Below are 25,346 nucleotides of genomic sequence, written 5' to 3'. Positions count from 1 at the left end.
AGTTAAAAAACATCCCCCACGATCACACCTTGAAACTGAACTCAAACAGCAAAGAACCACCCTTTCTACCTGAACTGAGGTGTGCTGCTGTCGCCCAGACTTCATAAGTGCGGGAAACCGAGAGTCATTTTCCTTTATGAGTTTTTCAAGCTTTGCCTTCATTGCCTTCCTGTGGGAGACAAAGAAAACTATTTCAGTTTTATTTACAGTACAGACAACAGGATCAGATTTGCTGTTTTCCTTCTGTGTAAAGATTGCACTTCTTTAAATCCAGAAGAAAAGCTTTTGCATTTCCCTCTGAGCATGTTTGCACAGAACCTATTGGAATTTTTTGTTCTTCAAGTTTTTGTGAACCTTATTTCAACTACTGTATATTGGTACGGGCACTGCAGCAGAGGTGATCCAGACAGGGTGGATTAATGAGGAAGAGGCCTCAGTCCTGCAAATCATTAAAAAAGGGCAATAATATACTGTACACTTTCACCCTACCACTTTGGAAGGTGGAAAGAAACCGGAGTACCTGTAGAAAACAAATATAACCACAAGAGAAAACATGCAAACTCCACACAGAAGGTCCTCACTGTTGAACCCAGGACCCTAAAGCTGTTTACCACAATAGCAATGACAGATATGACCAGGTTAAAAAGAGAGTGAAACCCAATCATGTTGAGTATGTGTAAATACTATCTAGCAACATGGCCACTGTGAATTTGACTATACTTGTGCATCATTCTGTGTGGTTCATATTTCAAACATTAAACTTCATCAGAAGAAGATGGCATATACTGTAATTATATAATGGCAGGACAGACAGAATAATACTATATATTTGTATTTTTAGGAAACTGTCTCCCCTTTTATAATAAACTGCATACAGTACATACAGTATCTGTAACACTTTATACTTGGGGTTGCATATGGTATTTAGAAATGTCGTATGAATAAAATATATTATACAGTATGAACAGAATGACATAAGTGCTTTAAGTGCATACATTTATAATAAAAAATAAAATCTACTGTACTGTAACTTATTTTTATTTTAGTGCCAAAACCCTAATTGTGAGATTACTGTTTTATAATAATTTGCCATAACTACTTTATTAACTTAACTTAATAGTTATTGTTAATTGTAAAGATATTAATATGAATAGTGACAGACAGTTATAAGAGATGCCTGGACTAATATCATGCCAACCTAAGACGTGAGGTTACACTTTACAGTGATTTTGTTAATTTTGTTGATAGTAGCTTATTGATCCCATAATATCATTTTTTTTCTTTATTTATGAATTTACATACAGTAAGTTCAACATATTTTTTTTTCATCAACGTGGCTGGGACATCTTCCCCGATTATCAAGTGTGTAACGAAGAGCTCTTTCAGTCCTGAATGTACTTGTATTCTTGGGTCCTGAAGCAGCTCTCTCACAGCGTTGTCATTATAAATGCATATTAGGATTTGAAAGATTCAATTTCGGCAGTTCCTGCAATGTCATCACTCAAGACTAAAATAATTTGCCTTTAATATTTTGGCATAAAATTGTTCCTTACATACAGTACACATAGCACGTTTATATGTGCACCATTTCAACATGACTTTCCTTGATTTTAATACTACACTATTCACAATCAATCCTAACATGAGGAATGAGAACACTGAATTCATTAATTAAAAATCTTGTATGTTAGTGACATACATTTTGCATTTAAAATGCACACCCTAATCAACTGCATTAAATGTAACACTTTGCACTTGTCTGTATTGAATTCTGGCCAGTTTTGAAGGGTGCCAGAAGCTTTTTGAGACGCCTTTGCTGCTTCTAAAGAGTTTGCCACACCACCTATTTTTTTACAAGTCTAATAACAAAGAGGATTTTTATCTTTATCAGATTATTTCCATGACGCGGAAAGAGCTGTAGACCCAGAGCTGATTCCTGCGGTTCTTATGACCTCAACCCAATTCGATTTCTCTCCCTTAATTCTAACTTGGATTTTTGCTATTTTGCACACTTTATGTCTATCTTTTGTTACCTCACATTTTCAAAAATAAGCTTGCGATCAGTTAACCTCATAAATTCCCTGCTTACAATTTCTGAAATTATTATTCTAAAGATGATATTATATTAGCTATTGTTTTCCAGCCTGTGTGCACCTTTATAAGAGACAGATGTAAACCTGATTGGATTGTAGCTCCCTGTATCTCTTTTGGCTCTTTTTCAAAGAATAGCTATAATGTTCCAGTCAGTGGGAGCCAGCTGTATATTATGAGACTGTTGAAGTATCCTACAAAGGGGAGCATCTATCACTACGATTTGACATCTAGATCTGAAACTCTTCTATGAAACCTGCTCAACTGTGATGGGAGTGTTGTCATGGCCCCCCGTAATTAGAAACAAGCCCCTTCCAGTTACCGCAAAGGTTGGCATAGAAACTAATTATCCAATGACACTCATTGATCACCATCGCACCTCCCGGTTCTCAGGATAGTTAAGGGAGCTTTATCACCACCACGGTGCTCAGTATTGGGTATCCCAGTGGAGCTCCTAGTTAACATCCTCGCGTCTACTTGATTGCTGTTCAACTCTTGAATCTCTGGCTTCCTGACCTGTGCTTCCCTTTGACTCCGATTCTGGATTCTACGATTTGGCTAAGTACACCCGGCTCTCTCTCAAACCCTGTGCTTGATATTGTCACGTTTGTAGTCCCTCCTCCTTAAGGGCGCTCTGGCTCTTTCACTTCGGTCCTGATTTTGTGCACCTGCCCCTTGTTCCAGCCTCCTTCCAACCCCCCTTAAAAGCCAGACACCCACTCAGTTCGGGGCCCTGCACTGATTCCCATATCATGTGAGGCTGGGACCTGTAATCGTCTGGCTCCATTATGTTTTCAAGTTTCTGTTTCTGTTTCCCCTGCCGGTTCAGACCCGGTTCCCGTTTTTAACCTGTCTGTTCTCGGATGGACCGCCCGGCTTTGGACTTTGCCCATTTTTGGATTCCCCGTTTGCATTACCTCTGGATTGTTTGCCCCGGACTTACCCCCCTGGACACCTGCGCACTTTTGACATGCCCCCCCGTATTAATTCCCGATTCCTGCATGGCTTTTTCCCCTGTGTTTCTCACTCAACCCTGGATTGTGTCGCCCGCATAGGGCTTGTTGTGTAGCCTATTTTCTTCCTGTGTCTGCTCTGCTCCTGGCTCAGCATTGAAGGTGTGGATGTCCTGAGACCCGCCTACTACCAGTTCGCCTGAGGGCACAGGTTTCTATACCGACATCGTCCGACCCCCTGATCCTGGGTTAACCTCCATGTTGCCACTTTTTGCCGCTACACATAGGGTCTCTACTGCTCTCCTTGTCATTCTACGGCTTGCCCTTCCGACATCCGTGACACCCTGGGCCCCGATGCTGCGAGGAACCTATGCTAACCACTGTGCCACCATGATGCCCTCTCTAAGTCTACAGTTGTTTAAACTTTTGCTGTTGTAGAGGTTTTAAGGTGCAGTCTTTGCGCAGCAGTTCATATATATATATTTGGTAAAATGGTTCAATTAAGAAAATCACACACCCTCTTTGGTTTCACAGGTTTCCTGTGTTTCCTGGACTAAGAAGAACAAATTTGGCCGTAATTCCATTAGCGAGAGCACTTACTCATCATTGTCCACAATACATTTTAAAGACAAGTCAGCTGGAGGTTTTAGGTGTGCAACGAAATTAGTGATCAAGGGATCAGAGTGGCCTATAACCATCACCAAAAATGTCTCCAGCCTCTTTCTGTAACAAACAGTTCTTTCCAGACCCTATGGGGATGACACAATTCGGGGTTGAGTGAGAAACACAGGGGAAAAAGGCATGCAGGAAGCGGGGAAGAAAACCGGGGGGGGGTGTCCATGAAGTGCTTGGGGTCGGAGGAGGTGTGGCCGAGGCAAACGATCCAAAACAGAGTCCAATGCGAAGTCCAGGACGAAAGCAAAAGGTCGAAGGCCGGGCGGTTCATCCGAGACTGACTTTTAAAAACAGGAACCGGGTCAGAACCGGCAGGGGGAGCGGGAACAGGAACAGAAACTTAAAACCATAATGGAGCCAGGCGCTTCCAGGTCCCGGGCTCGCATGATCCGGGAATCAATGCAGAGCCCCGAACTGTGTGGGTGTCTGCCTTTTAAGGGGGGCTGGAAGGAGGCTGGAACAAGGGGCAGGTGCACAAAATCAGGTCCGAAGTGAAAGAGCCGGAGCGCCCTTAAGGAGGAGGGACTACAATCGTGACACTTTCAACATGGTGTTTTACAATTAGGAGAACGTAACTCTGTCATGGACAGTAATCATGAATATTAAAGTTCAGCGCTCCAGCACTTGTTTTCCCCCACAGAACTGCATTTGTTATAAATATTTATCATAGTGCATTCCTGGTTTAGAAAACCTAGCTGATATAACTACTATACCCACCCACACAAACGGTAGGTTTTGGCATCTGAGCAGCAGAATCCACAATCACAATCACAATGCACAGTAAATGAAATGAGCGCATTTCACTGCATTGTCAAAAAAATAATTAAACACAGATTTGTGTCCTCTCTTCTGGCACAACAATGACCTTGAATTGGATGAGGAAGTTTGAAAACGGATGGATGGGTGTCACTGTTCACTTGCCATCCCCAAAAGCCCTAAAACAAATGAAAAACGAGTTCAGTGAAGAAGAACATCAGCCATCATCTATCAATGGTATACCACACAGCAGATAAGATGGAGCAGGTTCTGCTGGAGAGGATGCTGAAAGTCAACCCACCAGAGAAAGTCAGTGTTTGAATTTATTCAGGTGACCACAGCTGAGCTAATCTTGACCGTCATCTTGTCCAGAAGGCTCAAACAGGAAAAAAAATGGGACGGTGCAAAACTGACAAAACCTGCACACTTACATGGGCAGGTTTCTATTCATAGTTCCTAAGCAACATAAAGTCCTAAGGGGGGGGAATCCCATTTAGCAACCATACACAGCATTTCTCTGGGAGAATTATTTTTACACTCTTCCTCTTGACTGCCAGTGCCACAAGCTCCCTCTGATGCTTCTCCCTCCCCCCAAAGGTGTACTTGTAACTCTTCAATACTGCAGGATTCATCATAACAGATTATCTGGAGTTCCATGTAAAAAAGTAGGTCATGAAACAATACAGAAGAACTGCTTTCTGCCACAAAATATGCAATAGCTGATCTTCAACCATGTGCTGTTTGTACGGCCTGATGATTTGATGAAGAATCACTGTTCAGCACGAATGCACCAGCTGCGTTCTGCAATTAACATGCCAGCAGCACTTTAAGCTTCAGGGAACAAAATGTGAAATTGATGGTCATAAATAAGTTTGTCTGTGGCTCCGTTATATCAGCAACTGATTTTCTTTTATATTTCTAAGAAATTGAAAACATTGATTATTTCCAATATCTTCGCTGTCCTTCATTGAATATTTTATATAAGAACACAATACAAATTCTGTGGATGTGGGAAACTACAGTATGTGGTTTGATGGCACAGTGGTTAGCTTGGCTGCATTGCAGCACTAGGTACCCAGAGTTTCATTCTGGACCTGGGGTGCTATCTGTGTGGAGCTTGTATGTGGAGCTTGAGTTTTAAAAGTACTTGAACATTATATTATTTGAACCTGATTGTAATTGTTTCCCCTCAGTCTGAGTGTGGTTATGCCTGCCCACTGTAAGCGGTTTAATTTTAGACTGGAGCGTGTTTTTTTATTGTTTAAGGGTGTTTCCTCCCACAGTCTTTTTGTGGTCACAGTCCAAAAACTTATACAGTTGGTAGGTTAATTGGCTTCTGGGAAAATTAGCCCTGGTGTGAGTGTTTGTGTCTGTCTGCCCTGTGATGGACTGGTCCCTCAGTCTAGGGTGTACCCTGCCTTGCACCTGGTGCTTGTTGGGATACATTTCCAGCTCCCCCTAGGAACCTGACCTGCTTCTCAGAGGATGGATGGATGTTGCGAACAAACACATAAAAGGACTTTTTTTTTATCAGTTCATTCAGTCACCGTTTTATGATATAGACAACATTCTCTCAGAGCACATCGCAGAACTACAAAGAACTACAAATGTTGACAAAATATAAAAATATAAAAATTTTATAAAAATACAAAGAGTAAAGCAATTTATGTATAAAAAACCCAAGACTACCAATGACTTTATACTGCTTTGGTCACTTCATCATTTCAGAAAAAAATAACTTTTTCTATTGTAATGGTATAAAAATACAGCATTAAATTTACATGATTACAGTAATGGAATATATAACAAGAATATTTATACAGTTTGGTAGCTATAGCTTTTTTGGTAGCACATACTTTGCAAATATTACCATATGGATTTTTTTTTATTGTGGTGTTGGGGATTTTTCATTAATTTTAAAGCATAAATTACACTGTGAGAAAATTAATATGATTAATAGTTCATGCATAAATGTACAGTATTTGCAGAATGAGGACATGTTGTTTAGTTGTTTATTTCTATAGGGGACGGACATTCAGAATAAACTTTCTTAGCCACAGACTGCAGTTTATTGACAATCAAACCACATCTGAAAGTCTAAAGGATACGGTTATTGCCTCATATTATTGCAAAAGAAACATTTACTGTACGTCACCCCAATTAAAAATTAAAATATAGGCAGAAGGAAAATAAAACTGTATTATTATTATTATAACTTGTAAATAAATTAAAACATGACATGGTAATGTAGCTTGGAAAACTCAATTTCCTAAAAACGCTCCAGTTTGATAATTAGTCAAGACTCACGACTTTTTTTTAAGCAGTTCATACAGGTGTGTACTTCAATTCAGTGAGACGCATGCTCCCTCTTGACGTCCAGAAACTAAACTAAAAACAGCGCACTTTTCCCTACCAAGTGCATAAACGCATTACTTACTTCCTGTCACTTCTTCTACCCGGTACGCTCATCATTGCCAGTGCTGTGTTACAGAATGATGAGCCAGTGATGCTATCCTTTCCATAACCGGGGACCTCGCTAGGTTCTTTTACTTGGACCTGACACAAGGGTTTGATCTGAGGGCAGGAGGACTCCTCGCTAACGCCTGTCAAACTGCGACGCGACTCCCTCTCCAGCGAGCACATGTTCAGCGCCCGGCTTGGCGACGTTTGTCAGTTACCACGGCAACGGCCCTGGACTCCAAACAATCGCGCTTGTGATGTCATGGGCGCTCCTGCTGCCCCAGCAGTACCCGAGATGATGTACTGTACCATCCAGGATAACCACCTCATCAGTCGTTTCATCGGCAGCTGCTCCTGTATTAAGCAGGCAATGGTTCTGAAGCTCCAATGCTCAGCACGTTGTTTTTCAACGTATCATTTTTAACTTTCAATCCATTGGATGAGTCTCTTTACCATGATCCTGGGAATGTTTCAGCTCACAGACTTTAGCATTTGTTAAAGGCTTGTCAGTTCTCTGCAAATCAAGTATCCCAGATTTCCACACACCTCTCCTCAACTACTTTTAAACCATGAACATGCACTTCTTTGAAAAGTAGCTGCTACTGGTTATTAATACATAGCTTTCTTCATCGTTTGAATAAAGCACTGAATATTAAAATGAGTTCCCAAGTTATTTTTTTTCCTTTGGAGTCATTACACTATATAATGCTTGGATTTGGCTAAACCTCAAACATTTGCAATATTCCTTTTGCTGGTGTATAATAAATGTTGAGGAACGTTTGTCACAGCATTACCTATCAACATTCACCAAGTCACACCACAAAACAGTAGAGAATATGCATATACAGTACATGTCACTTAGCTTTTTCCCTTATGTTATGTATTATTACACAACTCAAGGACTAACTAGTTCTTATCACCAGGACTAGTGGTAATTAATAAAAAAGCATGCAACTAACAGATGTCGTTTAAAGATGTTGATAACATTGTATTTAAATTCAATTCCTTCTGCCACATTTGATGGTTTTCTTGGAACTGCAAACGGATTGCATTGGAACTAAGTTTAAGGTCATCTTCACTTACCTACAGTAGGTCACCTTAAATTACCTACCGTATATGGAGCACTGATACGTTCATGCAATTAATTTGTTTAATTTGTGCAACTGTGGTCATGAGGGGATTAAGGGTATTCAGATTCTTGTTCTAAACAATCTCCAAATTACTCTATGTAAGCTATCACTTTCTAAATTGTTCTCAATTCCATTGACAGGTTATTATAATACCATAATGCTGTCCCAACAGTGCACGTTTTGCTTTCTTAATTGCTTCTAATCAACCACCATTGAAGGGCACCCTGTTACCCTTGAGTGTGTGTGCGCTCTTTCACCTTTTTTTTTTTTGGAATATCCCTAACCAAACCTGCAAGGGCAAAGGCCAATGATGTACTTTTAAAAATTGTTCTGTTTGCAAGGGATTCCTGTTGGACTTACTGACCCCCTGAGCCTCTGAGCTCGGGCCCCAGTTTCTAGGCAGTTTTCAATTGTTTTCATTAATAGGTCATCAATATTTTAAAGCATACATTTGACAGCCAGTAGGGAATTCACACAGCTGTCAGACAGGAAAGAGTAATGTAAACAAATACCGTATGTTAAACACTTGTAACTGATACAACGGGCTTCTTTCATAGGGGGAATTTCCATTAGGTTTCTGAAATCAAATCCAGCATTACCCTCCTTAACTGTGCATCAATATCTCTCAAGCCTATTATAGGTGGTCATAGACAATTAACCGCTTTTAGGGCTTCATCTTAAATGCCACACAATACAGTTAACAAACAGGGCTTCATTCAGAGCTACAGGGTTTCATCCTCTTGTTTATTTGTTAATTATAACCTGAAAGCCCCTGAGTTTTAATTGGCTCCACACAGTAGAAGGGACCAGAGACTTCTTTTGCAGACCTTTACGGACGAATTACATCTCCCGCTGAAACTGGAGCGTCAAAAAAAAGTGGATGGTGAAATCGATAAATTAAGTCTGCCACAGAGGGTGTTAAAGCTCTAATTATTGTTGCTTAAGTGAGTAACATAACAGTAGGCCCAGCTTCTTCAGACATGTACCCACCATGCTTGGTGTGTGTATTTGTCCTTGAACAAATACAAAGAACTGGCAAAGAGGTGTGTGAAGTGTCAGAGAGAAGAGTTTTTGTCGTCAGTTTATGTGTCTTTTTATCTTGCAGCGGTAGAATCCAGTTTTGCGAACAAGAGTGGCCTTGAAGTGCTCAAGGACACCAGTACGCCAGTAGAACAAAAATAGAAAAAAATGATTCATATGCTGCTATGGTACCCAGCTCATGAGTAATTCAACTGTAATTTTTACACCTCACTGCGTCAGGTCTTAGGTACTGCTGGGAGAGCATGACTGCCCATGACATCACATTATTGTGAGTGTTTTGAAGCCCAATTTTTTTAAATTAGACCTGGACTACACTGAACATACTAAATTACATCTTGATTTTAAAGGCTGAAGCAGTAAATGTCTTACTTTATCACCATCAACACACTTCACGTGCTACCAGTGAACTGTGCACAAAAGGTCACTGTGAAGTCAACGTAAGGCATGTGTCACGCCCTCTGCAGACAGAGGGCGCTCCTTCTCTGTCCTGTCTCTCATTTCCGGTTCTTTGCTGTCCTTCCCGTGTTTCTCTCTCTCTGGGGCTATATATTTCCAGATCTTTCATTCTGCCTTCGCTCAGCATTGATGTTCAGATATCCTGAAACCCGCCTAGCACCAGGTTGCCCCACGTCCGCTACCTGAGGGCATAGGTTTCTATACGGCATTCCCTGAACAGCTGAGCCCGGGTTAACCCCCGTCTCGCCGCTACGTATAGGGTCTTTTCGCTCTCCTGTCATTCCACGGTTCGCCCCTTTCCGACATCCGTGACAGCGTGTCTACCTTGGAAGTTAACAACAGTGCGTCTGAACATTGACTGGAATTCAATTAAAATTCCTGCCACCCTAAAGCAGACTTGGGAAGACAGTGTCACAGAGCAGCTGAAGGCTTAATCACCCATAAAATGATCTTTGGAAAACAAAACAGTAGAATAAGTGGCTCAGAATAAGCAAGATCTTATATACTATCAAGCCTAAACTTAAAAGGGTCTTAAAAGGGTTAAATTGCAGTAATGAAAGCCGATGTTATTCAGAAAAGCAAAGCAAAGCATTAATAATGAAGTGCCTTCATCAAAACAGTATAAAATTAGTTTTCTGAATCACAGCACATGTCAATTTATGCAACTGTATTACACATTTTTAACAATTTACCATCAAAATCATTCCATCCATTCATCCATTTTCTAACTGCTTCATGCAATTCTGGGTCACCTATCCCAGCAAGCAACAGGAGCACGACAGGATGCCAGTCCATCGCAGGGCACACACAGGCACAGACACACACTCTCATCAGGGGCAATTTTCCCAGAAGTGGATTAACCTACCATTTTGTCTTTGGACTGGGAGAAAACCAGAGCACCTGGCAAAAACCCATGTAAACATAAGGATAACATGCAGACTCCACACAGATAGGAGCCTTGGCCCCAGGCGCCACTATCCTGCCCTCTGTTATTGACTGCTTTAATTTCTATCTGCCTGTGAAAAAACACAGGGTTAAACAACCAAACTTCTCTACAGAAGAACGTTATCAATAGAACAGTATTGTTATGCAAAATGTGTTGTATACAGCTCTATATTCATGTTTGCCCAATGTAAATGAAAAAAGTCAATGGTAAATTTAGTCAGTTTAGTCAGTCAAAACAGAAACCATTTGTGGTAAATGAACACCCACTTAATACAAAAAGCATGCCATTGGTAAAAAACTGTTTAAAATATATACTTACCGAAAATAAAAGATTTCAGAACAGGATAACTGAAGCCAGATCATACAAAACATGATTTAAATATAAGCTAGGTCAGAAAAACTCAAGCAAAGAAACAAACATTTGACAAATATTTACATTTAGGAATTTCTCTGGGACCAGATTTGCATAAATTATGTTTTAAGTCATGTCATTCCAGATTGTATTTAAAAATCTCATCTTTTATTCACTTGATGCCTTTTAACTTGGACTGAAACCTGAATTGCCTGTTTTCATGCAGAGAAAACGTTTTGGTTGTGTGTCTGTATATTACCATTGCTTTACACTTTTTGTTGAAGTTCTACCACAATACTGGATGGTCTAAACTCCTGTGTTGCGCAATAACAACTAAGGCACTTTTTACTGGTATTTAGTAATTTCACTTTGCATAAATAATGCATGACATAATCTTTGTAAGTCATCCATACAGTTTGGGTTTATACAGCACATCAATAGGAATTTAGTATCTCACTGAAGATAAAAATAAAATATTATTTGTATTAAGACATGATACTCAAGAAACAGCACCCTCATCAGACTGCTAACAAAATGTCAAGTTTGAATTTTCTTGAACCCAGGCTGCAGAATAATATCAGCCAATAGGGGGTAGTGTGAGCACATAGATCTTAATCTATACCATCTATGTGTAAATGACCATAATAGTAATAATATTTGCTTACACTTATATAGCGCTTTTCTGGACACTCCACTCAAAGCGCTTTACAGGTAATGGGGACTCCCCTCTATCACAATGTGCGGCCCCACCTGGATGACGCGACAGCAGCCATAGTGCACCATAACACCCACCACACATCAGCTATTAGTGGGAAGGAGAGCAGAGTGATGAAGCCAATTCATAGATGGGGATTATTAGGAGGCCATGATAGGTAAGGGCCAATGGGAAATTTGGCCAGGACACTAGGATTACACCCCTACTCTTCTCGAGAAACGCCCTGGGATTTTTAATGACCACAGAGAGTCAGGACCTTGGTTTTACGTCTCATCTGAAGGATGGCACCTGTTTACAGTATAGTGTCCCTGTCACTATACTGGGGCATTAGGACCCACATGGACCACAGGGTGAGCGCCCCCTGCTGGCCCCACTAACACCTCTTCCAGCAGCAACCTTAGTTTTTCCCAGGAGATCTCCCATCCAGGTACTGACCAGGCTCACATCTGCTGAGCTTCAGGGGTCTGCCAGTTGTGAGTTGCAGGATGATATGGCTGCTGGCAAAACAAGACACCCCCAGATGCGACCAATAATGTCCAGAGTAGCCAGAACCTTGGTTTAACACTTCATCTGAAGTATGACCTCCTACAGCTCAGTGCCCTCTGTGCCTTTACTGGAGCATTAGCTTAAAAAACGTTATGCAGCATGAACAGCACAGCCTTCTAGTACTCCATTACCACATATACCAACAAGTATAAGTGCCCTTTTATACAGGTCTCCCATTCCCAGTAATGTCCAGGCTCCGCGTTGCTGTGCTTTCAAGGTCTGATATGCTCAAGCTACAGGGTGCTGTCTAAATTCTTTTCCTATTCCCTCAAGAGAGAAGGCTTATCTTGCTTCATGTTCTAAAACAACAAAACATCTAAAGATCTAGGCAGATTTGACTTTCAGTCTTAAAATTACAACGTAATTCATTTTTTTAAACAGTTCCCAATGATATTAATGTTCGGCAATTGCACTATGACAGAGCTCTCATACCCTGTTTCTGTTTCCCCTTTTGTGTTGCATAGCAGGTGCAAGAGGGAGAAAAAAGCTCCATACAGATTCCGTAACTACTGTACAGACCAGTTCATAAAGCTTAAGGGGAGGGCTCTGCCTTTTAGGTTTTTTAACCTTTGTGCAAAATCAGATATACATGCATTGCACACACGTGTTGAAATAACACAGAAGCATCTGCTTTATTCACACACTAAATATAACACTCGTTTCTCTGAAGCAGGATATGCAGGAGCACTTTACTCTCATGTCATAATGTCCATAAACATTCCCTGAAGTTCTGGTGGGCTTGAGGGACATAGTGGATTAATCACAATTGTCAGGCATTTGGGTTTGGGTTATCATCACTAGGTCCTGGAAAAGAGCCTGCTCAAAACATAGACCAATAGATTTTGGCTTGATACCTTATATGCTTCAAGTCATGAGTCATCAAATATATGAGAATTTAGGAAAACATCTGACATCAAGGATATTGAGGTATGAAAATAATAAAAGTAGTTGGAAAACAGTAATAACAAAAGAGAGGGGTTACATGTAGCAGAAAATAATCAAAGACAGGAATGGTCTATTAACAACACATTGATCTGACCTTGGTGGAGCAGAAAACTCTGCGGAAATAGGTGGATATCAGTGACGATGGAAGAATTTAACCACATTCTTTAAAATGTGTGTGGAAGGTTTACAAAAGGGATGTGTCCTCTAAAGCTGACTGAACAAAAAAAGAAACATAAAAGCATTTAAACAGAAAAGTTATACAGAGGAAGACATCCAATATGTGGCTCTTCTAGAGCAGTAATGAGCAGCTATAATATTTTTTATCATACATTCATCACTTTCGGCCACCCAGGTTATAAAATTCTGATTCATGAATGACGTGGAGTCATGTATTGTATCTAACTTCCTTGAAGGATTATCCTGTTGTGAAAATTATACTTTAAACTGATTTACACATTTAAAAACAGTCCTTTGTTCTGCAAAATGTGCACTAAAATGCCACCATTTTATACAGATCAACAACAACAAAGATTTGCAGGGACTTTAGGGAAGATTTTAATCTATTTAACTCTATCCATCCATAATCAGTTAGCCCCTTATCCTGGCGAGGGTCACAGTACTGGGACTGAGCCTCTCCCACAATCACAGGGCTCAAGGCAGGACTGAGAGCACACCAGAACCTACCTTCTTAATGGGATGCCAATCCATAGCAGGGAGAAAGGGGCAATTTAAAACAGTCAATCATATCTATCCAGCATGTCTTTGGAAGCTGGGAATTCAGAGCACTTGATGGAATCCCATGTGAACAAAGTGAGAACATGCAAACTCCACACAGACAAACACTCAAGGCTAGAGTCGAGCTAAAGACCCTGGATCTGTGAAGCCATAAAACTAACCACGACATCCACCTTACCAGTATTGATTAATAAAAAGCATACATTTTCAATCACTATTTTTATTAGAAATTTCTCTTTCTGTACACAAAACCGATACAAAAATACAAAACTGTTTGACAAAGACTGAAACCTGCACACCTATAGAACAGCTCACACAAAACCAGAAATTCTCAGAATAGGCTTTGCAAAAGGGGCAAACTGCATTCAAGTTGAATCACTCTGCTCACACATTTTGGTTGGAAACACCAAAGCGTCTCTCATTATCACTGTTTATGAAGACAGTTTTGACCCACATATAAAAAGAAACTTTCTGTTTATGCAAGGAATTACATCCCATGTTGATTAACAAGCGCAGCTAAGTCATTTCTTTCTAGGTTGACTTGTTACCAAAAAAAGATTTACCTAAGATGGAGCATCTTGGATATTACTGCTATATAAATAAAAACATAAAAATAAAAGTTTATAAATTGGGTATAGTGCTGGTATCTAATTTTCAATTAAAAAAGGCTGGTTTGTACATATTGTTATAAAAGGCCTGATTATCAGGATTTTACAGGTTTAAAACAAATCATGAAGTTTGATATACTTATTTCCAACATCAATTATAGTCTACCAGCACAAAATGGTTAACCAAGCAATGTACAGTATTACCACATGTCCGTATTCAAAATGCACTAAAAACAACTGCATTCAACTCTTCCAGCACATCTTGCCCAGTAACAAAAACCACAGAAGGTATGAACCAGCAATTTCCGATTCACCAGACAAGATACAAGGAAGGTTGTGTCAAGGCATGACATACAGTTCTGCAAACAACAAGCCCAGGATTTATTTTGACAAACATGAATCAATACTGGAGTCATGACAAAACAGCAGTGAGACCCCCAGTGATGGCTAAAAATGTTTTTTTTAAATAAAATAATTTGAGGATTTGGGAATTATAGTAGGAATCAGTTTGGTTAGGGATAGTTATAAAGGTAAAAAGAGATGATGTTGACACCTACCTCAGAAGCAGAAAAACATTGCCCCTGACATGATCTCTTTTATCAGGAATTGGGAACTTCAGCAAAACTATCACAAAAAGTCTGGAAAAAAGCCTTTAAAGTGGAGGTCTAGCAATAAATAATAGAGGATAATAAAACTACAGAATATACCGGGGGCTGCACTTGTTGCAGAAGCATTTCAAGAAGATGTTGTGATTTGTCTGTGCCGTGACCGGTACTACACTGGCAAGGAAGAGAGGGTCTCTGGAGATGAGTGAAGTTCAGTTCACAGCAGCACTGGGGTGCAGAGGCTTCACTCTGGCCAATCTGGACAGTCCCAGGCGTAATCCCTGCCCCGGAGACCTGGCTGGGAGACTTTTCGGCACTTCTGGGCTTTTCCCGATTTGACCTGGAGCACGAGAGGTTGGAGAACAGGACTGCTTTAGATGCAAAGATTCAGCAAGATCACAATCTGTGCCTGTGAAGAACACGTCCATCCCTGCTCACTGGAAGGGAGAGGAGCACCAGTGGTGATCCCTCCTCAGTAAACTCTGGGACCTGATTCAAACACGAGAGCTTTTCTTTTAGGAAAAGTCCTAATGTAACAAAATGAAAAAGAAAAACCTTAAGCAACAAAATCTACAATGCTTTACAACTTTACTTTCATCGGTGTTGGAATAAAGTTGGAGTAAACCATGCACTAAAAAAAACGTTCTACAAATACAGTCTTTGATTTGTTGTCTATTGAAACGAAGCTTCTTTACAAATGTTAAACCACCTCTGAGCTGCTCATTTGTCTACCCGACACGGGTTCTGCTGGGTTCGCTCACCTGGTGGGGTCCACTTCGGTATCCTCCCTCCGCCCGGACTCCCACTGACCGGGGACTTAGAGGCGGTCAAGGGAGGAGTAGATGGCACCATTTTTTTCGGGACTGGACTAGGCCTGGCGGCTGTGGGGCTGGGAGTCCCAGCTGAAGGAGTCACTTGAGTGGAAGGAGGGATTTAGGATTTACTACATAAACTCTGGCTGCATTATCCGAAAATTTCTTTCAGACTTATTTTGGAGTGATCATATGAAAAGACCAAAGACAGTTAATTAGTATAAATGAAACAAAAGGAATGAGATACTTTTTAACCTTTTGATAAATGAATCAGCAGAAAACTGTTCTAGCACTTGTCTATAATTTAAAGAACTTAAACACAGCTGACTCATACTTTTATACTATCCTATAAGGAACACAAATAAACCCTAAATAAGAGCGAGAGGAATAAGACAGTTTTGATTATACATAAAGAAAGTCAATTGCCAGAGTTGAAGTTGAAAATCACCTGTTGCACGAGGTTTGGATTTTGAAGGCCTCTTTTCCTTTTTTGAGCTCTGCAGCTGTGCTTTTTTTTCCTTTTTATTTGGCTTCTTTGGCACGTTCTTTTTCACCGCAAATTCTTCGTCGTTCTCCTCTTCATTGCTGAAATCGGCATCGCTTTCTGAACCTCCATCTGAAACTACAGACAACTAGTACCGACGCCCCATCTCTGACAGCAGCTATTAAAGATACCCTTCAGCCAGAGGGACCACGTTTTCAGCTATTACACGGAAAGAACAAAGCACTATATGAAAGATGATGCAAAGTGTGCTTTCAGATCAGTGCTGACAGGCATGACAGTGCTGGATTTTCTCAGACGCAAAGCAATAAAATTAAGTGTGGTGAAGAGGTGACACTACTGGAGTTTTCCTGTTTCCACCACTATATTAAAAACCTCATTTTATTAAACATGATAATAAAGACATGCAATGCACACACAACAGTCATTTGACATGTGTACATGTGAGCTGCTCAGATCATGAAAAAAACAGGTCCCTTGACTGTGTTCAGTAGTTAAAAGATGCCACTTAGTGGCAGTAATGAGAAATGACTGTGAGGACTTTTTTGTAATTACGAACTTCGGATTTAAGTATTTTGCAGACAAAAATTCAACAATGAAAGAAAATTAAGCGACATGCATTGGGGTTATTTCTTTCCACGTGGACTTCCTTACTGTAGTAACACTACCTACTATTCAGCTTCTAAAGATCGGAATTTTATAATACAGGCAATTACAGAAAGGGTTAATAAAAAAGATGGCAATTACAATCTGACAAACTAATGTGGTATATCCACTGATTCATGTTTTCTAGACTATTTTAACCTGTTTGGATTTTATACATCATTTCTCAGTTGCATCATGTTTTCAAGGCTGTTGCAAGGACTCAGATAATGATCATTTTCGCCAGCAGCTGTGATTTTCTACAGCCTCCAGTGTGACTCCTGACATTACCACGAGCTCGGTTTTGACTATATACTGTCGGTCAGAATAAACGTCAGGACACATTTAGTAACTGAAAGATATAGCTCAAGGATCCTGAAACATCTGTTAAAGGCATATAGCTACCGATTACAAACCCCAAGATGAATAACTAGAGTGAAAAGTAAATGTCAACAGCGCTTATTTTAATCTGAGGCAAAATATTTATTAGGAATGACTGCCTCGTCTTTACTGACAGCTTCTGGAAAGCTCTTTTTTTTTTACAGTACCGCTTATTCCAGTAAATGTAATCTAAACTTTTCTAGAAAGAACTCAGATATAATACATTACACATTCTTAAAATACTATGTTTTCTTACAACATCCACATTTATTCCATTGCAATATCTTGGATTATATGTATATCTAAACATATTTGTGTGTGTGCCCCACGTATAACAATTACTGTAGGTATATTATTCCAACTTTGCTAATGTACTATTTAAATGTAAAATTTAAATCAAATTCAGCCAAGTCACTTCACTTCAACTAATCAATCTCCTTCACTTTAGTCCTTTTAGAATCTTTCAAAGATTTAAACTCATTGCTAAATTTAAAAACAAGTTAATGATGACTGAGTCTGTCAAGTTGCCCATTTTAAAAGGAGAAAGAGCTAAGCATTTCAAGTCACCTTCTAAAGGGAAACTTTTTAATATTTCCAGGTTAATCAAATTCATTTAAAGATATCATTAACCTGGGCTACAGCAAAATATCTGTACAACAAACAGGCTAATTTTTCTAAAACTAAGCAGTTACCCTAAAACTCCACCTCTTCCCAACCTTAACGGGTATCAACACAGAAAACTGTGGGGGAAAAAAGAGCTGCGAGATTAATTTTAAGTGCCATTTTTTATTTTTACAAACCTAAGAAATAACACATTGTTTATTACACTGAAATAAATAACCTATAATGAAAGCAACCAATGCAAGATGTTCTTTAAATAGCAAAAAGCATTATTATTGTAGCAATTCTCTAAAAAATAATAAGATGACATGACTGGACTTCTCTGAAACAGAGCTGCCTAAGAACAGACCAATAAATAAAATGAAGAGTCTTAACCAGGGTGGGATGTTATAGACATGTTCATCAGTGAAAGCTTTGGTGTGTGAAGACAATTACCTGGAGTACAGGTGGGCAGGTACTCTTCATCTGCCTCAGCATCGCTGCCTTCATCATCCATCAAAATCTTCTTCTGCCTTTCGGTGGCCTTTGAGGCTGCTCTCCTCTGCCTGGGACCAGAAGTAGAGCTCTTCTCGTCTGTAATCTTATCTAAGCCTGTAAAACGGGCAACAACAAAAAACACAGCCATTAACACCTGCCAGTGCTAGACCTGGGGTGCTATGTGTGTGAAGTCTGTATGTTCTCTTCATGTTCGCTTGGGTTTCCCCTGGGTGCTCCCTTTCCCTCCCACAGTCCTGTCCTAGTAGTGGTATTGCAGATTAAGGCTGGCCTCTGGGAAAACTGGTCGTGGTATGTGTGTGTATTTGCTCTCCAGCAGATTAGCGTTCCACCCTGCATTGCACTACAGCTTGCTATGATAGACTGTGGCTCCCCTGCTAGCCTGTATTGGATAAAGTGGATCGATATTGGCTGGACAAAACAAAATCTCTTTCTTTTGCACCTTTTCCATTTTTTTTTTAAATATAATTACTATACTACCACAGCCATTTACACAAAGCTGTTAGGCATAGGATAAGGCATCCTGTACTATACAATTTAGACAATCTCCATGACAATAATAACTATTATTGTTGTTATATTTAATAGTTAATAATAAAAATAATAGTAAAAAGCCTTAATTTTAAAACATATGGTTAATCCTGAGCAAGTAATATGCAGTATTTGTGAAATAGTTTAAATAAATTAAATGCAGTAACATTTTTAAAGGGAAAAAAGAACAACAATTCAGTTGTACTGAAGAATAACATGAAGATTCTATAGTATTTAATCACTAAACATTGGTCTACTAAATCAGTTATTTTCTGTTTTCTAGCTATAACTAATTTAACTATAACGAATTCACTTTGATAGTGTTTGAGTGTTTAGTGACAACCAATGGGAAAACAATTAAACACACAATTACATATTTCGATAGCCACTGTAGAAGTGTTAATGGGCACACACACAAAATGTTTCTGAATATGAAGTCCTGAATTATGACAATTTAAAGAATGTTACCAAGAAGGTTGATATCCACACTGCAGTTTGAGAGTAAAGGAGGTCCGTTCATATTTTCAGATTCTCCTTCAGGATGACTCCCGTTTCCTTTATTAAATACACATATGCACATCTTCGTTGAAATTTTAACAGTTTTTTGAATAGCTAACACACTTTGAGGGAAAAGCTCTTCCATTTTTTTAATTGTACCATCTAACAGATAAATAGATCAAACCAACTGTAAAACTTTAATGAGCACTCTTTCTAAAATACTTAACACAATCAGTTTTCTGCGGCTGTAAAGCAACTCGATGGATGGTTTACATTTCAGTTTAATTACTGAGAGCACTGCTGCTCATGCCAGCATAGTATTACCTCTCTGAAGAGTGGGACAGATATCTCTGTAAACACCTGTGCATGAATTGAAAAAGAAATTGTGTACTAAGCCCTTTTGACTTATTTATGCATTGATCACCCTGTTTGTGAAATTACTGTGCTAAGGAGAAGCACTCAACATAAACACTGGGCAGCGAAAGAAAAAAAATGTACAGGATATGAGTAGTATCTGCAGTACAAGTAGATGATTGGATTATAAAATACATTTATTCACTTTACTGAAATAAGAAAAATATATATGGAGCCTAAGCATATGTGCACAGAATTATTAAGTAGGTTTTCAGAATCATGACTAATTAAAGTTAACAAGACACTAAGTTTTAAAGAGTTAATTAACCTTTTTTGAAATGGGCAAGATCATTAAACAGAACGAACAGACAATGTGCAAGCCTGCAAGAGTCATCATTTACTGTATGTTGTGTGATGAAAGACAATCTTATTGTCATATAAAATCAGGCTTAATGTCATTAATGCTTACCTTTTTCCTCAGGTGAAAGGGCCCCACAAGGTTCTTCAGCTGACTGAAGCATAGACAAGACAAGAGCTGCTTCTAAGTCTCTGTGATACACTTTGTCATGCACAGATAATCTGTAAGAGAATTGTGAATTCTAATTCAGTATTATTAATCAGTGCTCGTCCTATCCATTCTCTGCTGAAGCCTTCTGTCTTCAGAGGGCGGTGCGATGGCTCTGTGGCTAAGGATCTGCAGCTGTGGCTGGAAGGTTGCCAGTTCGTATCCCACAGCCGGCAGAGGAATCCTACTCCATTGGGCCCCTGAGCGAGGCCCTTAACCCCAGCTGCTCCAGGGGCGCCGTATAAATGGCTGACCCTGCGCTCTGACCCCAAGCTTCTCTCGTCTGTGTGTCTCATGGAGAGGGAAGCAAGTTGGGGAATGCGAAAAAGATTCCTAATACAAGAAATTGTATATGGCCAATAAAGTGATCTTATCTTATCTAAAACTGTAATCCTGGTTATTTAATATTTCAGAGTATGACATAGAATAATGAAAAATAAAATCAATATAAAAATAATTGCAATACTGTGAACTATATACACCGGTTGGATCTATTTGACTATTATCTATTGAAACAAGAACATGTATTTTTGTAACTTAATCTTTATACTGCCTCAAGTAGGTATTTAATCAATATACAACCCCTACAGCTGTATACGGAAATAATGAAAATCTACTATTCTGCAAAATGAAAAAAGTACCAAATTCCAAAATGATTTCTAATCCTTTCCATCTGATATAGGAGAGCCTCATGTCTTGAGAGCCTCTTATCTTCTGCCTTGGACAGGACAATAACTCCTCTCAGGGCCACCATTTAGTAACTGCACTGAAACCTAGCCTGCATGTCTTTGGAAAATGGGAGGAAACCACACCACCTGGATGACATACATGCAAACTCCCCCAAGAAGAAGCACCAGGCCTGAATTGAACACCAGAACCCAAGATCTGTGAGGCACCAATGATAACCCTATCAATTGCAACCCAATTATGCAACCCTGTTAAGTGTTATGTTAATATTTATTTAGTTCCCCACACAGACACACTGCTGAAAACAGAAACTTAGCGGTTCTGATTAACACAACTGTGTCTATGGAGATACAAGATGCTGGATTTCATGTCTTATATGTAGAGTTGCTAAACTATTAGTCTTTAGCCAACCTTTTATTCCAAATTGAACGCTACTGTCACTGAAAGACCAGTACTCAAAAGGCAGCCTTTCTGCTGCAGTGGTATTATTCCAATTTAATTCCACCACTTAGCAACACTGGAGGCTTCATAGCTCAACAGCTTGAGCACTGCCTTGTAAAGCAGGGGATGCTGTCACTAGAGCCTTAATGTTGTAAAGTATGTTGAAAATGCAAGTAAACATGACTGTGGCTTTCTCTTCTCTCTCCTGGGAAGGACTGTCAAGTAGTGGTTAGCGCTCTGAATTCCTGACAGGAAGGTCCCGGGTTCAAATCCCAGGTGGGATGCTGTTGTTGTACTCTTGAAGATCAAGGTACGTCACTCAAAGGATTTCTACTCTAAATGGGTCTCCAGGTCATCACATTAAATGAGAATTTGTTCCGAATTATCTTTAAAAACGACCAGCAAATGGGCTAGCTGGGCCAAATGGTCCCCTCTTTTTTATAACTGTTCTTAAATAAATATTTAAGTAGTGAAAAAGATACAAGATGTGAAGAAAGGGTTAACTGAGTCCCTTCTGCATGAGTACTGGACTTCTAAGTAACAGGTTAGAGTTATGGCAGAAAAGGGGGATAACTGATAAGGATTCCAGATGCCAGCTAGGGTTACAACAGTAGCCAGGTGCCGCAAAATTCTACAACAGAGCAAAATGAAAGTGTAACAGTTGAAGGAGAGAACAGGTTTTTTTACCACCATATTTGCTATGCAGGGCAAAACAAAGCCACCATCAAATTACCGCTCATTTCCATGTTCGGGCTGCGAACCGGACCCCTCATTCGAGACTCTGGCAGGCACTTTCGGCATTCTCTCTCGCTCCTGCTCCGTCGTTGCCCCTCTTGGCTTCTTGCTTGGAGGAGCTTTCACGCAGGCAAAATCGTCGTCTAAATGCGAATAATTCAAAAGCGGGGAATGAGCGCTTCTGTCGCTGTCAGTTCCAAGGCAACATCTGCCATCTTCGAACTTTGGGGTCCCCGGCTCCACTCCTCAGGGCCTTGGAACCTGCTGGTTTTCTATCTCACTTGAAACCATCACCAGCTCATGGCTGTGAAGCAGAGGTCAACTTGCCCAGTTCCACCTTAAATTCCTTCAACACATTAAATGGGTCAATTTAAAGCTCTCCCAGGTGAAGAGCTGTGTATAACTTGTGGAGAGATAGGCCGTGTCCCGATATGCACTTTCCAGCTCAAGTCTGAAAGAGCTTAGGGCGTCCCATTTCTAAATTTGTGTTTCACAAAGGCGCTCACGAGCACCTCCAATGCGCCCTTCTCTGAAGTCTGCATCGGAGTGGACTTCACTGAAAGGAATTACTCTTAATTCTTTGCGGAATGGTGACGTTTCATATGTTAGCCTATCAAAGTGGAGAGAAGTTGCCATGGAGACAAAAATATTAATCAAGCATTAGCAAGATTTAACTTTTTTTTGCCAATTTTGAAAGTCATATTTTATGTAAAAACTAAATTTCATTAGGCGATGTATATATTGTTGGTATGAAGTTTTGACATAAAGATTTTATTTAGTCACCTCTTTTTGACTGATGAATATTTGTTTACCTGCGGTGTATTTTGTACATGGACTATTCAATAGTACACATATTTAATAATACAAAGCTTTGAGGTAAACCTGAGATGGCCAAGTTTACCTTATTTACTTTACTTTGAATGAACGTGTTATGGTCCTCTGACTGTCATTTTTGTACAGGGACAGACGCCATGAAATGCATGTAGTAATACAAAGCTTTGAAGAAAGAGAAAGTGGTAATGCCAAGTTTTCCTTAGATTGCTTTGCTCATTTTGAGTCGAGCCTGCTCCACATGAATGAACACGATGATGTGGCACTACTTTTGTGCAGGTATAGACGGGATGGAATTCATTTTCCTCTGCGAGCGCAGAGTGAAACATTCTTGAAAAAATGATCAGCCAACAGCCACTGGAAAAGAAGCATCAACAAAAAAAAACTATTTTGACCCTGAGCCATAACGGTGTCCCCATTACCGTGTTTAAAATGATGACCCCTCAAGTACTCACGCACTTGAAGTCCAGCAGAAGTGTGGACTTGGAGGAAGGGGCTGAGGGCTCAGTATGAGAATTGGGACACAGCAATAGAAAGGCCCTTGAATTCTGCACCTGTCAGGACCCTCTGTCCTAACTACTTTATTAATGCAAAGCCAAGAGGAACAGCAGTTATTAATTTAAGCCTCATCAGAGAAGGCTGAAGTCAGAAGCCATCTATTTTATTACTTTTGGATTATTAATGTCACTCCAATAGCCTTGGACCAGGGGACTGCACTAAAATAAAACATGGCATTAGGTACTAATTATTTTTTATGACTCCAAAATACCTACCGTCATCAAGATCCCCAAACTGTGAATAATCCACAGGTTTCTTGGTCCTGCAAAACCAGAACAGGAAAAAGGTGATCAAAATGGGTGCACAATTAAATAAAAAAAAAAGAATTCCACGAATCACAGGTCAGCCATTCTCAACTTGGGGCGCTCAGAGGTAGTGATCACCAGAAACAGGGGGAAACATGCAAGCCCAAGTCTCTTCATGTGTAATAACTGCCCTGTTTATGCCAACTCCATTTACTCCATTTCAGAGCTTTGAAGATCTATAAAGAATTCAGCATTATTTATGATCATTTCAATTCAACTGAATGCGGAAATTGGGTTTTCTAATTAGAAGCTAATTGCTGCAAAGGACTGTGCTCCCCATAAGTTAGTTGTGTGCATGATGGTGAATTTGTGCCTGCAAACCCAAGGCAAAGACTGTGTCCATTTGTCAAACAAACGGAACAACGCGGTGAAACTGTTGTGCAGTAGCTGTTGCAATGTAAAGTCACATCAAAAGTGACAAAACCATTCAATGAAGCCTGCGACAACCCAGAGACCCTCACACAATTATCGATTATACCTCTTCAGAAACCAGCTCTAAAAAATGAGACGGTTACCCTTTTAAGCGCTGGTATGGTAAATCCTAACTAAGCATTTATTGGGAAATCTCAGCACTGATAACAAGGCACTGGGTCAATAATTAATTTATTAACATAACGAACATGTCAAGGCCATAGGAGGCTATAAGATACAGGTGACAGTGATTAGAATCTACGTTTTGGAGGCCACACATATTAACATTAATAGGCAAGATGGCGTGTTTGAGCAAAATTGATGCGACTTCTATTAATTATATGCAGAAATAACTAATTTAACGTAATTACCACTGTTTAAACATCTTTGATACTATTGCTCTAAGAAATATAGTTATCGTCATCAGTAATAATAGTACCTTTAATCTTCATAAACCCTTGTACAGCCAGTTGCAACATAAAGTTTTTTTTAAGCCAGTTTAAAAACTTTGCTGAATATTTACAAACCTTGAAGGTCTTGCCATGACTGCTTTATGAAGACCGTGGATACAAGAATTACAGAAAGCTCAACATGTCACGAAACACAACAACAAAACGCAAAGCTAACGTGACAGCCTACACCAATGATCGCCAGCTCACGGATGATAAAGCAGCCACCTCAGCTTTCAGGATGAATACAAAAAAACTATTATTATTTCGCTCATAATTAAAAGGATGCGTTTTTCCTGCACATAAAGATACTTTCCACTAAATCTTCTTCCCTGAGAAACCAGCACCGTCCCGCCTGAAAATGAATGTAACAATATTAAGTTGTGATTTCATAATTTTCAATTCGCCATTAGCTTTCAACTTTTTTAATGACACACAAAAAACTACAGAACATAAATAAACAATCAAATCTGGGTTTTCTTTTTAATTATTCATAAAATATAAACACTTTTATC

The 25,346-nt window shown here is 39.6% G+C and overlaps 2 protein-coding genes across 5 annotated transcripts in view; both read right to left on the bottom strand.

The window, feature by feature from the left end:
• dyrk4 (dual-specificity tyrosine-(Y)-phosphorylation regulated kinase 4) overlaps window positions 1–7,102 on the bottom strand; it is a 65,983-nt gene extending 58,881 nt beyond the window's left edge. For both annotated transcript variants that reach the window (XM_088646768.1, XM_088646772.1), the window contains exons 1-2: window positions 6,913–7,102; window positions 70–169 (exon numbers count right to left, since the gene is read on the bottom strand). In XM_088646768.1, the coding sequence (XP_088502894.1) occupies window positions 70–169; window positions 6,913–6,947 (135 nt within the window). In that variant the 5' untranslated portion in view covers window positions 6,948–7,102. The remainder of the gene's footprint in view (window positions 1–69; window positions 170–6,912) is intronic.
• Window positions 7,103–14,004: 6,902 nt separating this feature from the next.
• On the bottom strand, window positions 14,005–25,211 carry rad51ap1 (RAD51 associated protein 1). 3 transcript variants are annotated; one of them, XM_088646765.1, is made up of 9 exons: window positions 24,910–25,211; window positions 23,882–23,928; window positions 22,276–22,420; window positions 20,319–20,428; window positions 19,466–19,552; window positions 18,407–18,562; window positions 16,274–16,447; window positions 15,775–15,927; window positions 14,005–15,353 (listed from the first exon to the last, which is right to left on the bottom strand). In XM_088646765.1, exons 1-9 carry the CDS (start codon window positions 24,924–24,926, stop codon window positions 15,226–15,228), a joined length of 1,017 nt encoding a protein of 338 aa, XP_088502891.1. In that variant the 5' UTR covers window positions 24,927–25,211; the 3' UTR covers window positions 14,005–15,225. The 3 variants fall into 3 exon arrangements, with proteins under 3 accessions (XP_088502891.1, XP_088502892.1, XP_088502893.1); XM_088646766.1 differs by having other exon boundaries at window positions 16,274–16,441; XM_088646767.1 differs by having other exon boundaries at window positions 23,882–23,929; window positions 25,149–25,210.
• Window positions 25,212–25,346: the final 135 nt, after the last annotated feature.

Source organism: Lepisosteus platostomus, chromosome 9 (assembly GCF_059453375.1).
Source record: "Lepisosteus platostomus isolate fLepPlt1 chromosome 9, fLepPlt1.hap1, whole genome shotgun sequence".
Taxonomy (NCBI): Eukaryota; Metazoa; Chordata; class Actinopteri; order Semionotiformes; family Lepisosteidae; genus Lepisosteus; species Lepisosteus platostomus.
The sequence above is the reverse complement of the archived record's forward strand: the minus strand, read 5'-3'. Positions and strand labels throughout refer to the sequence as shown.

What these genes read in the sequence shown, in the direction of transcription:
- rad51ap1 (XM_088646765.1), bottom strand. An exon ending in CCTGCCCACCTGTACTCCAG is followed by an intron (nt 16,448 to 18,406) that starts GTAATTGTCTTC and finishes AGTTGTCTGTAG; the next exon opens with TTTCAGATGGAGGTTCAGAA. An exon ending in ATCCAAACCTCGTGCAACAG is followed by an intron (nt 15,928 to 16,273) that starts GTGATTTTCAAC and finishes CTTCCACTCAAG; the next exon opens with TGACTCCTTCAGCTGGGACT.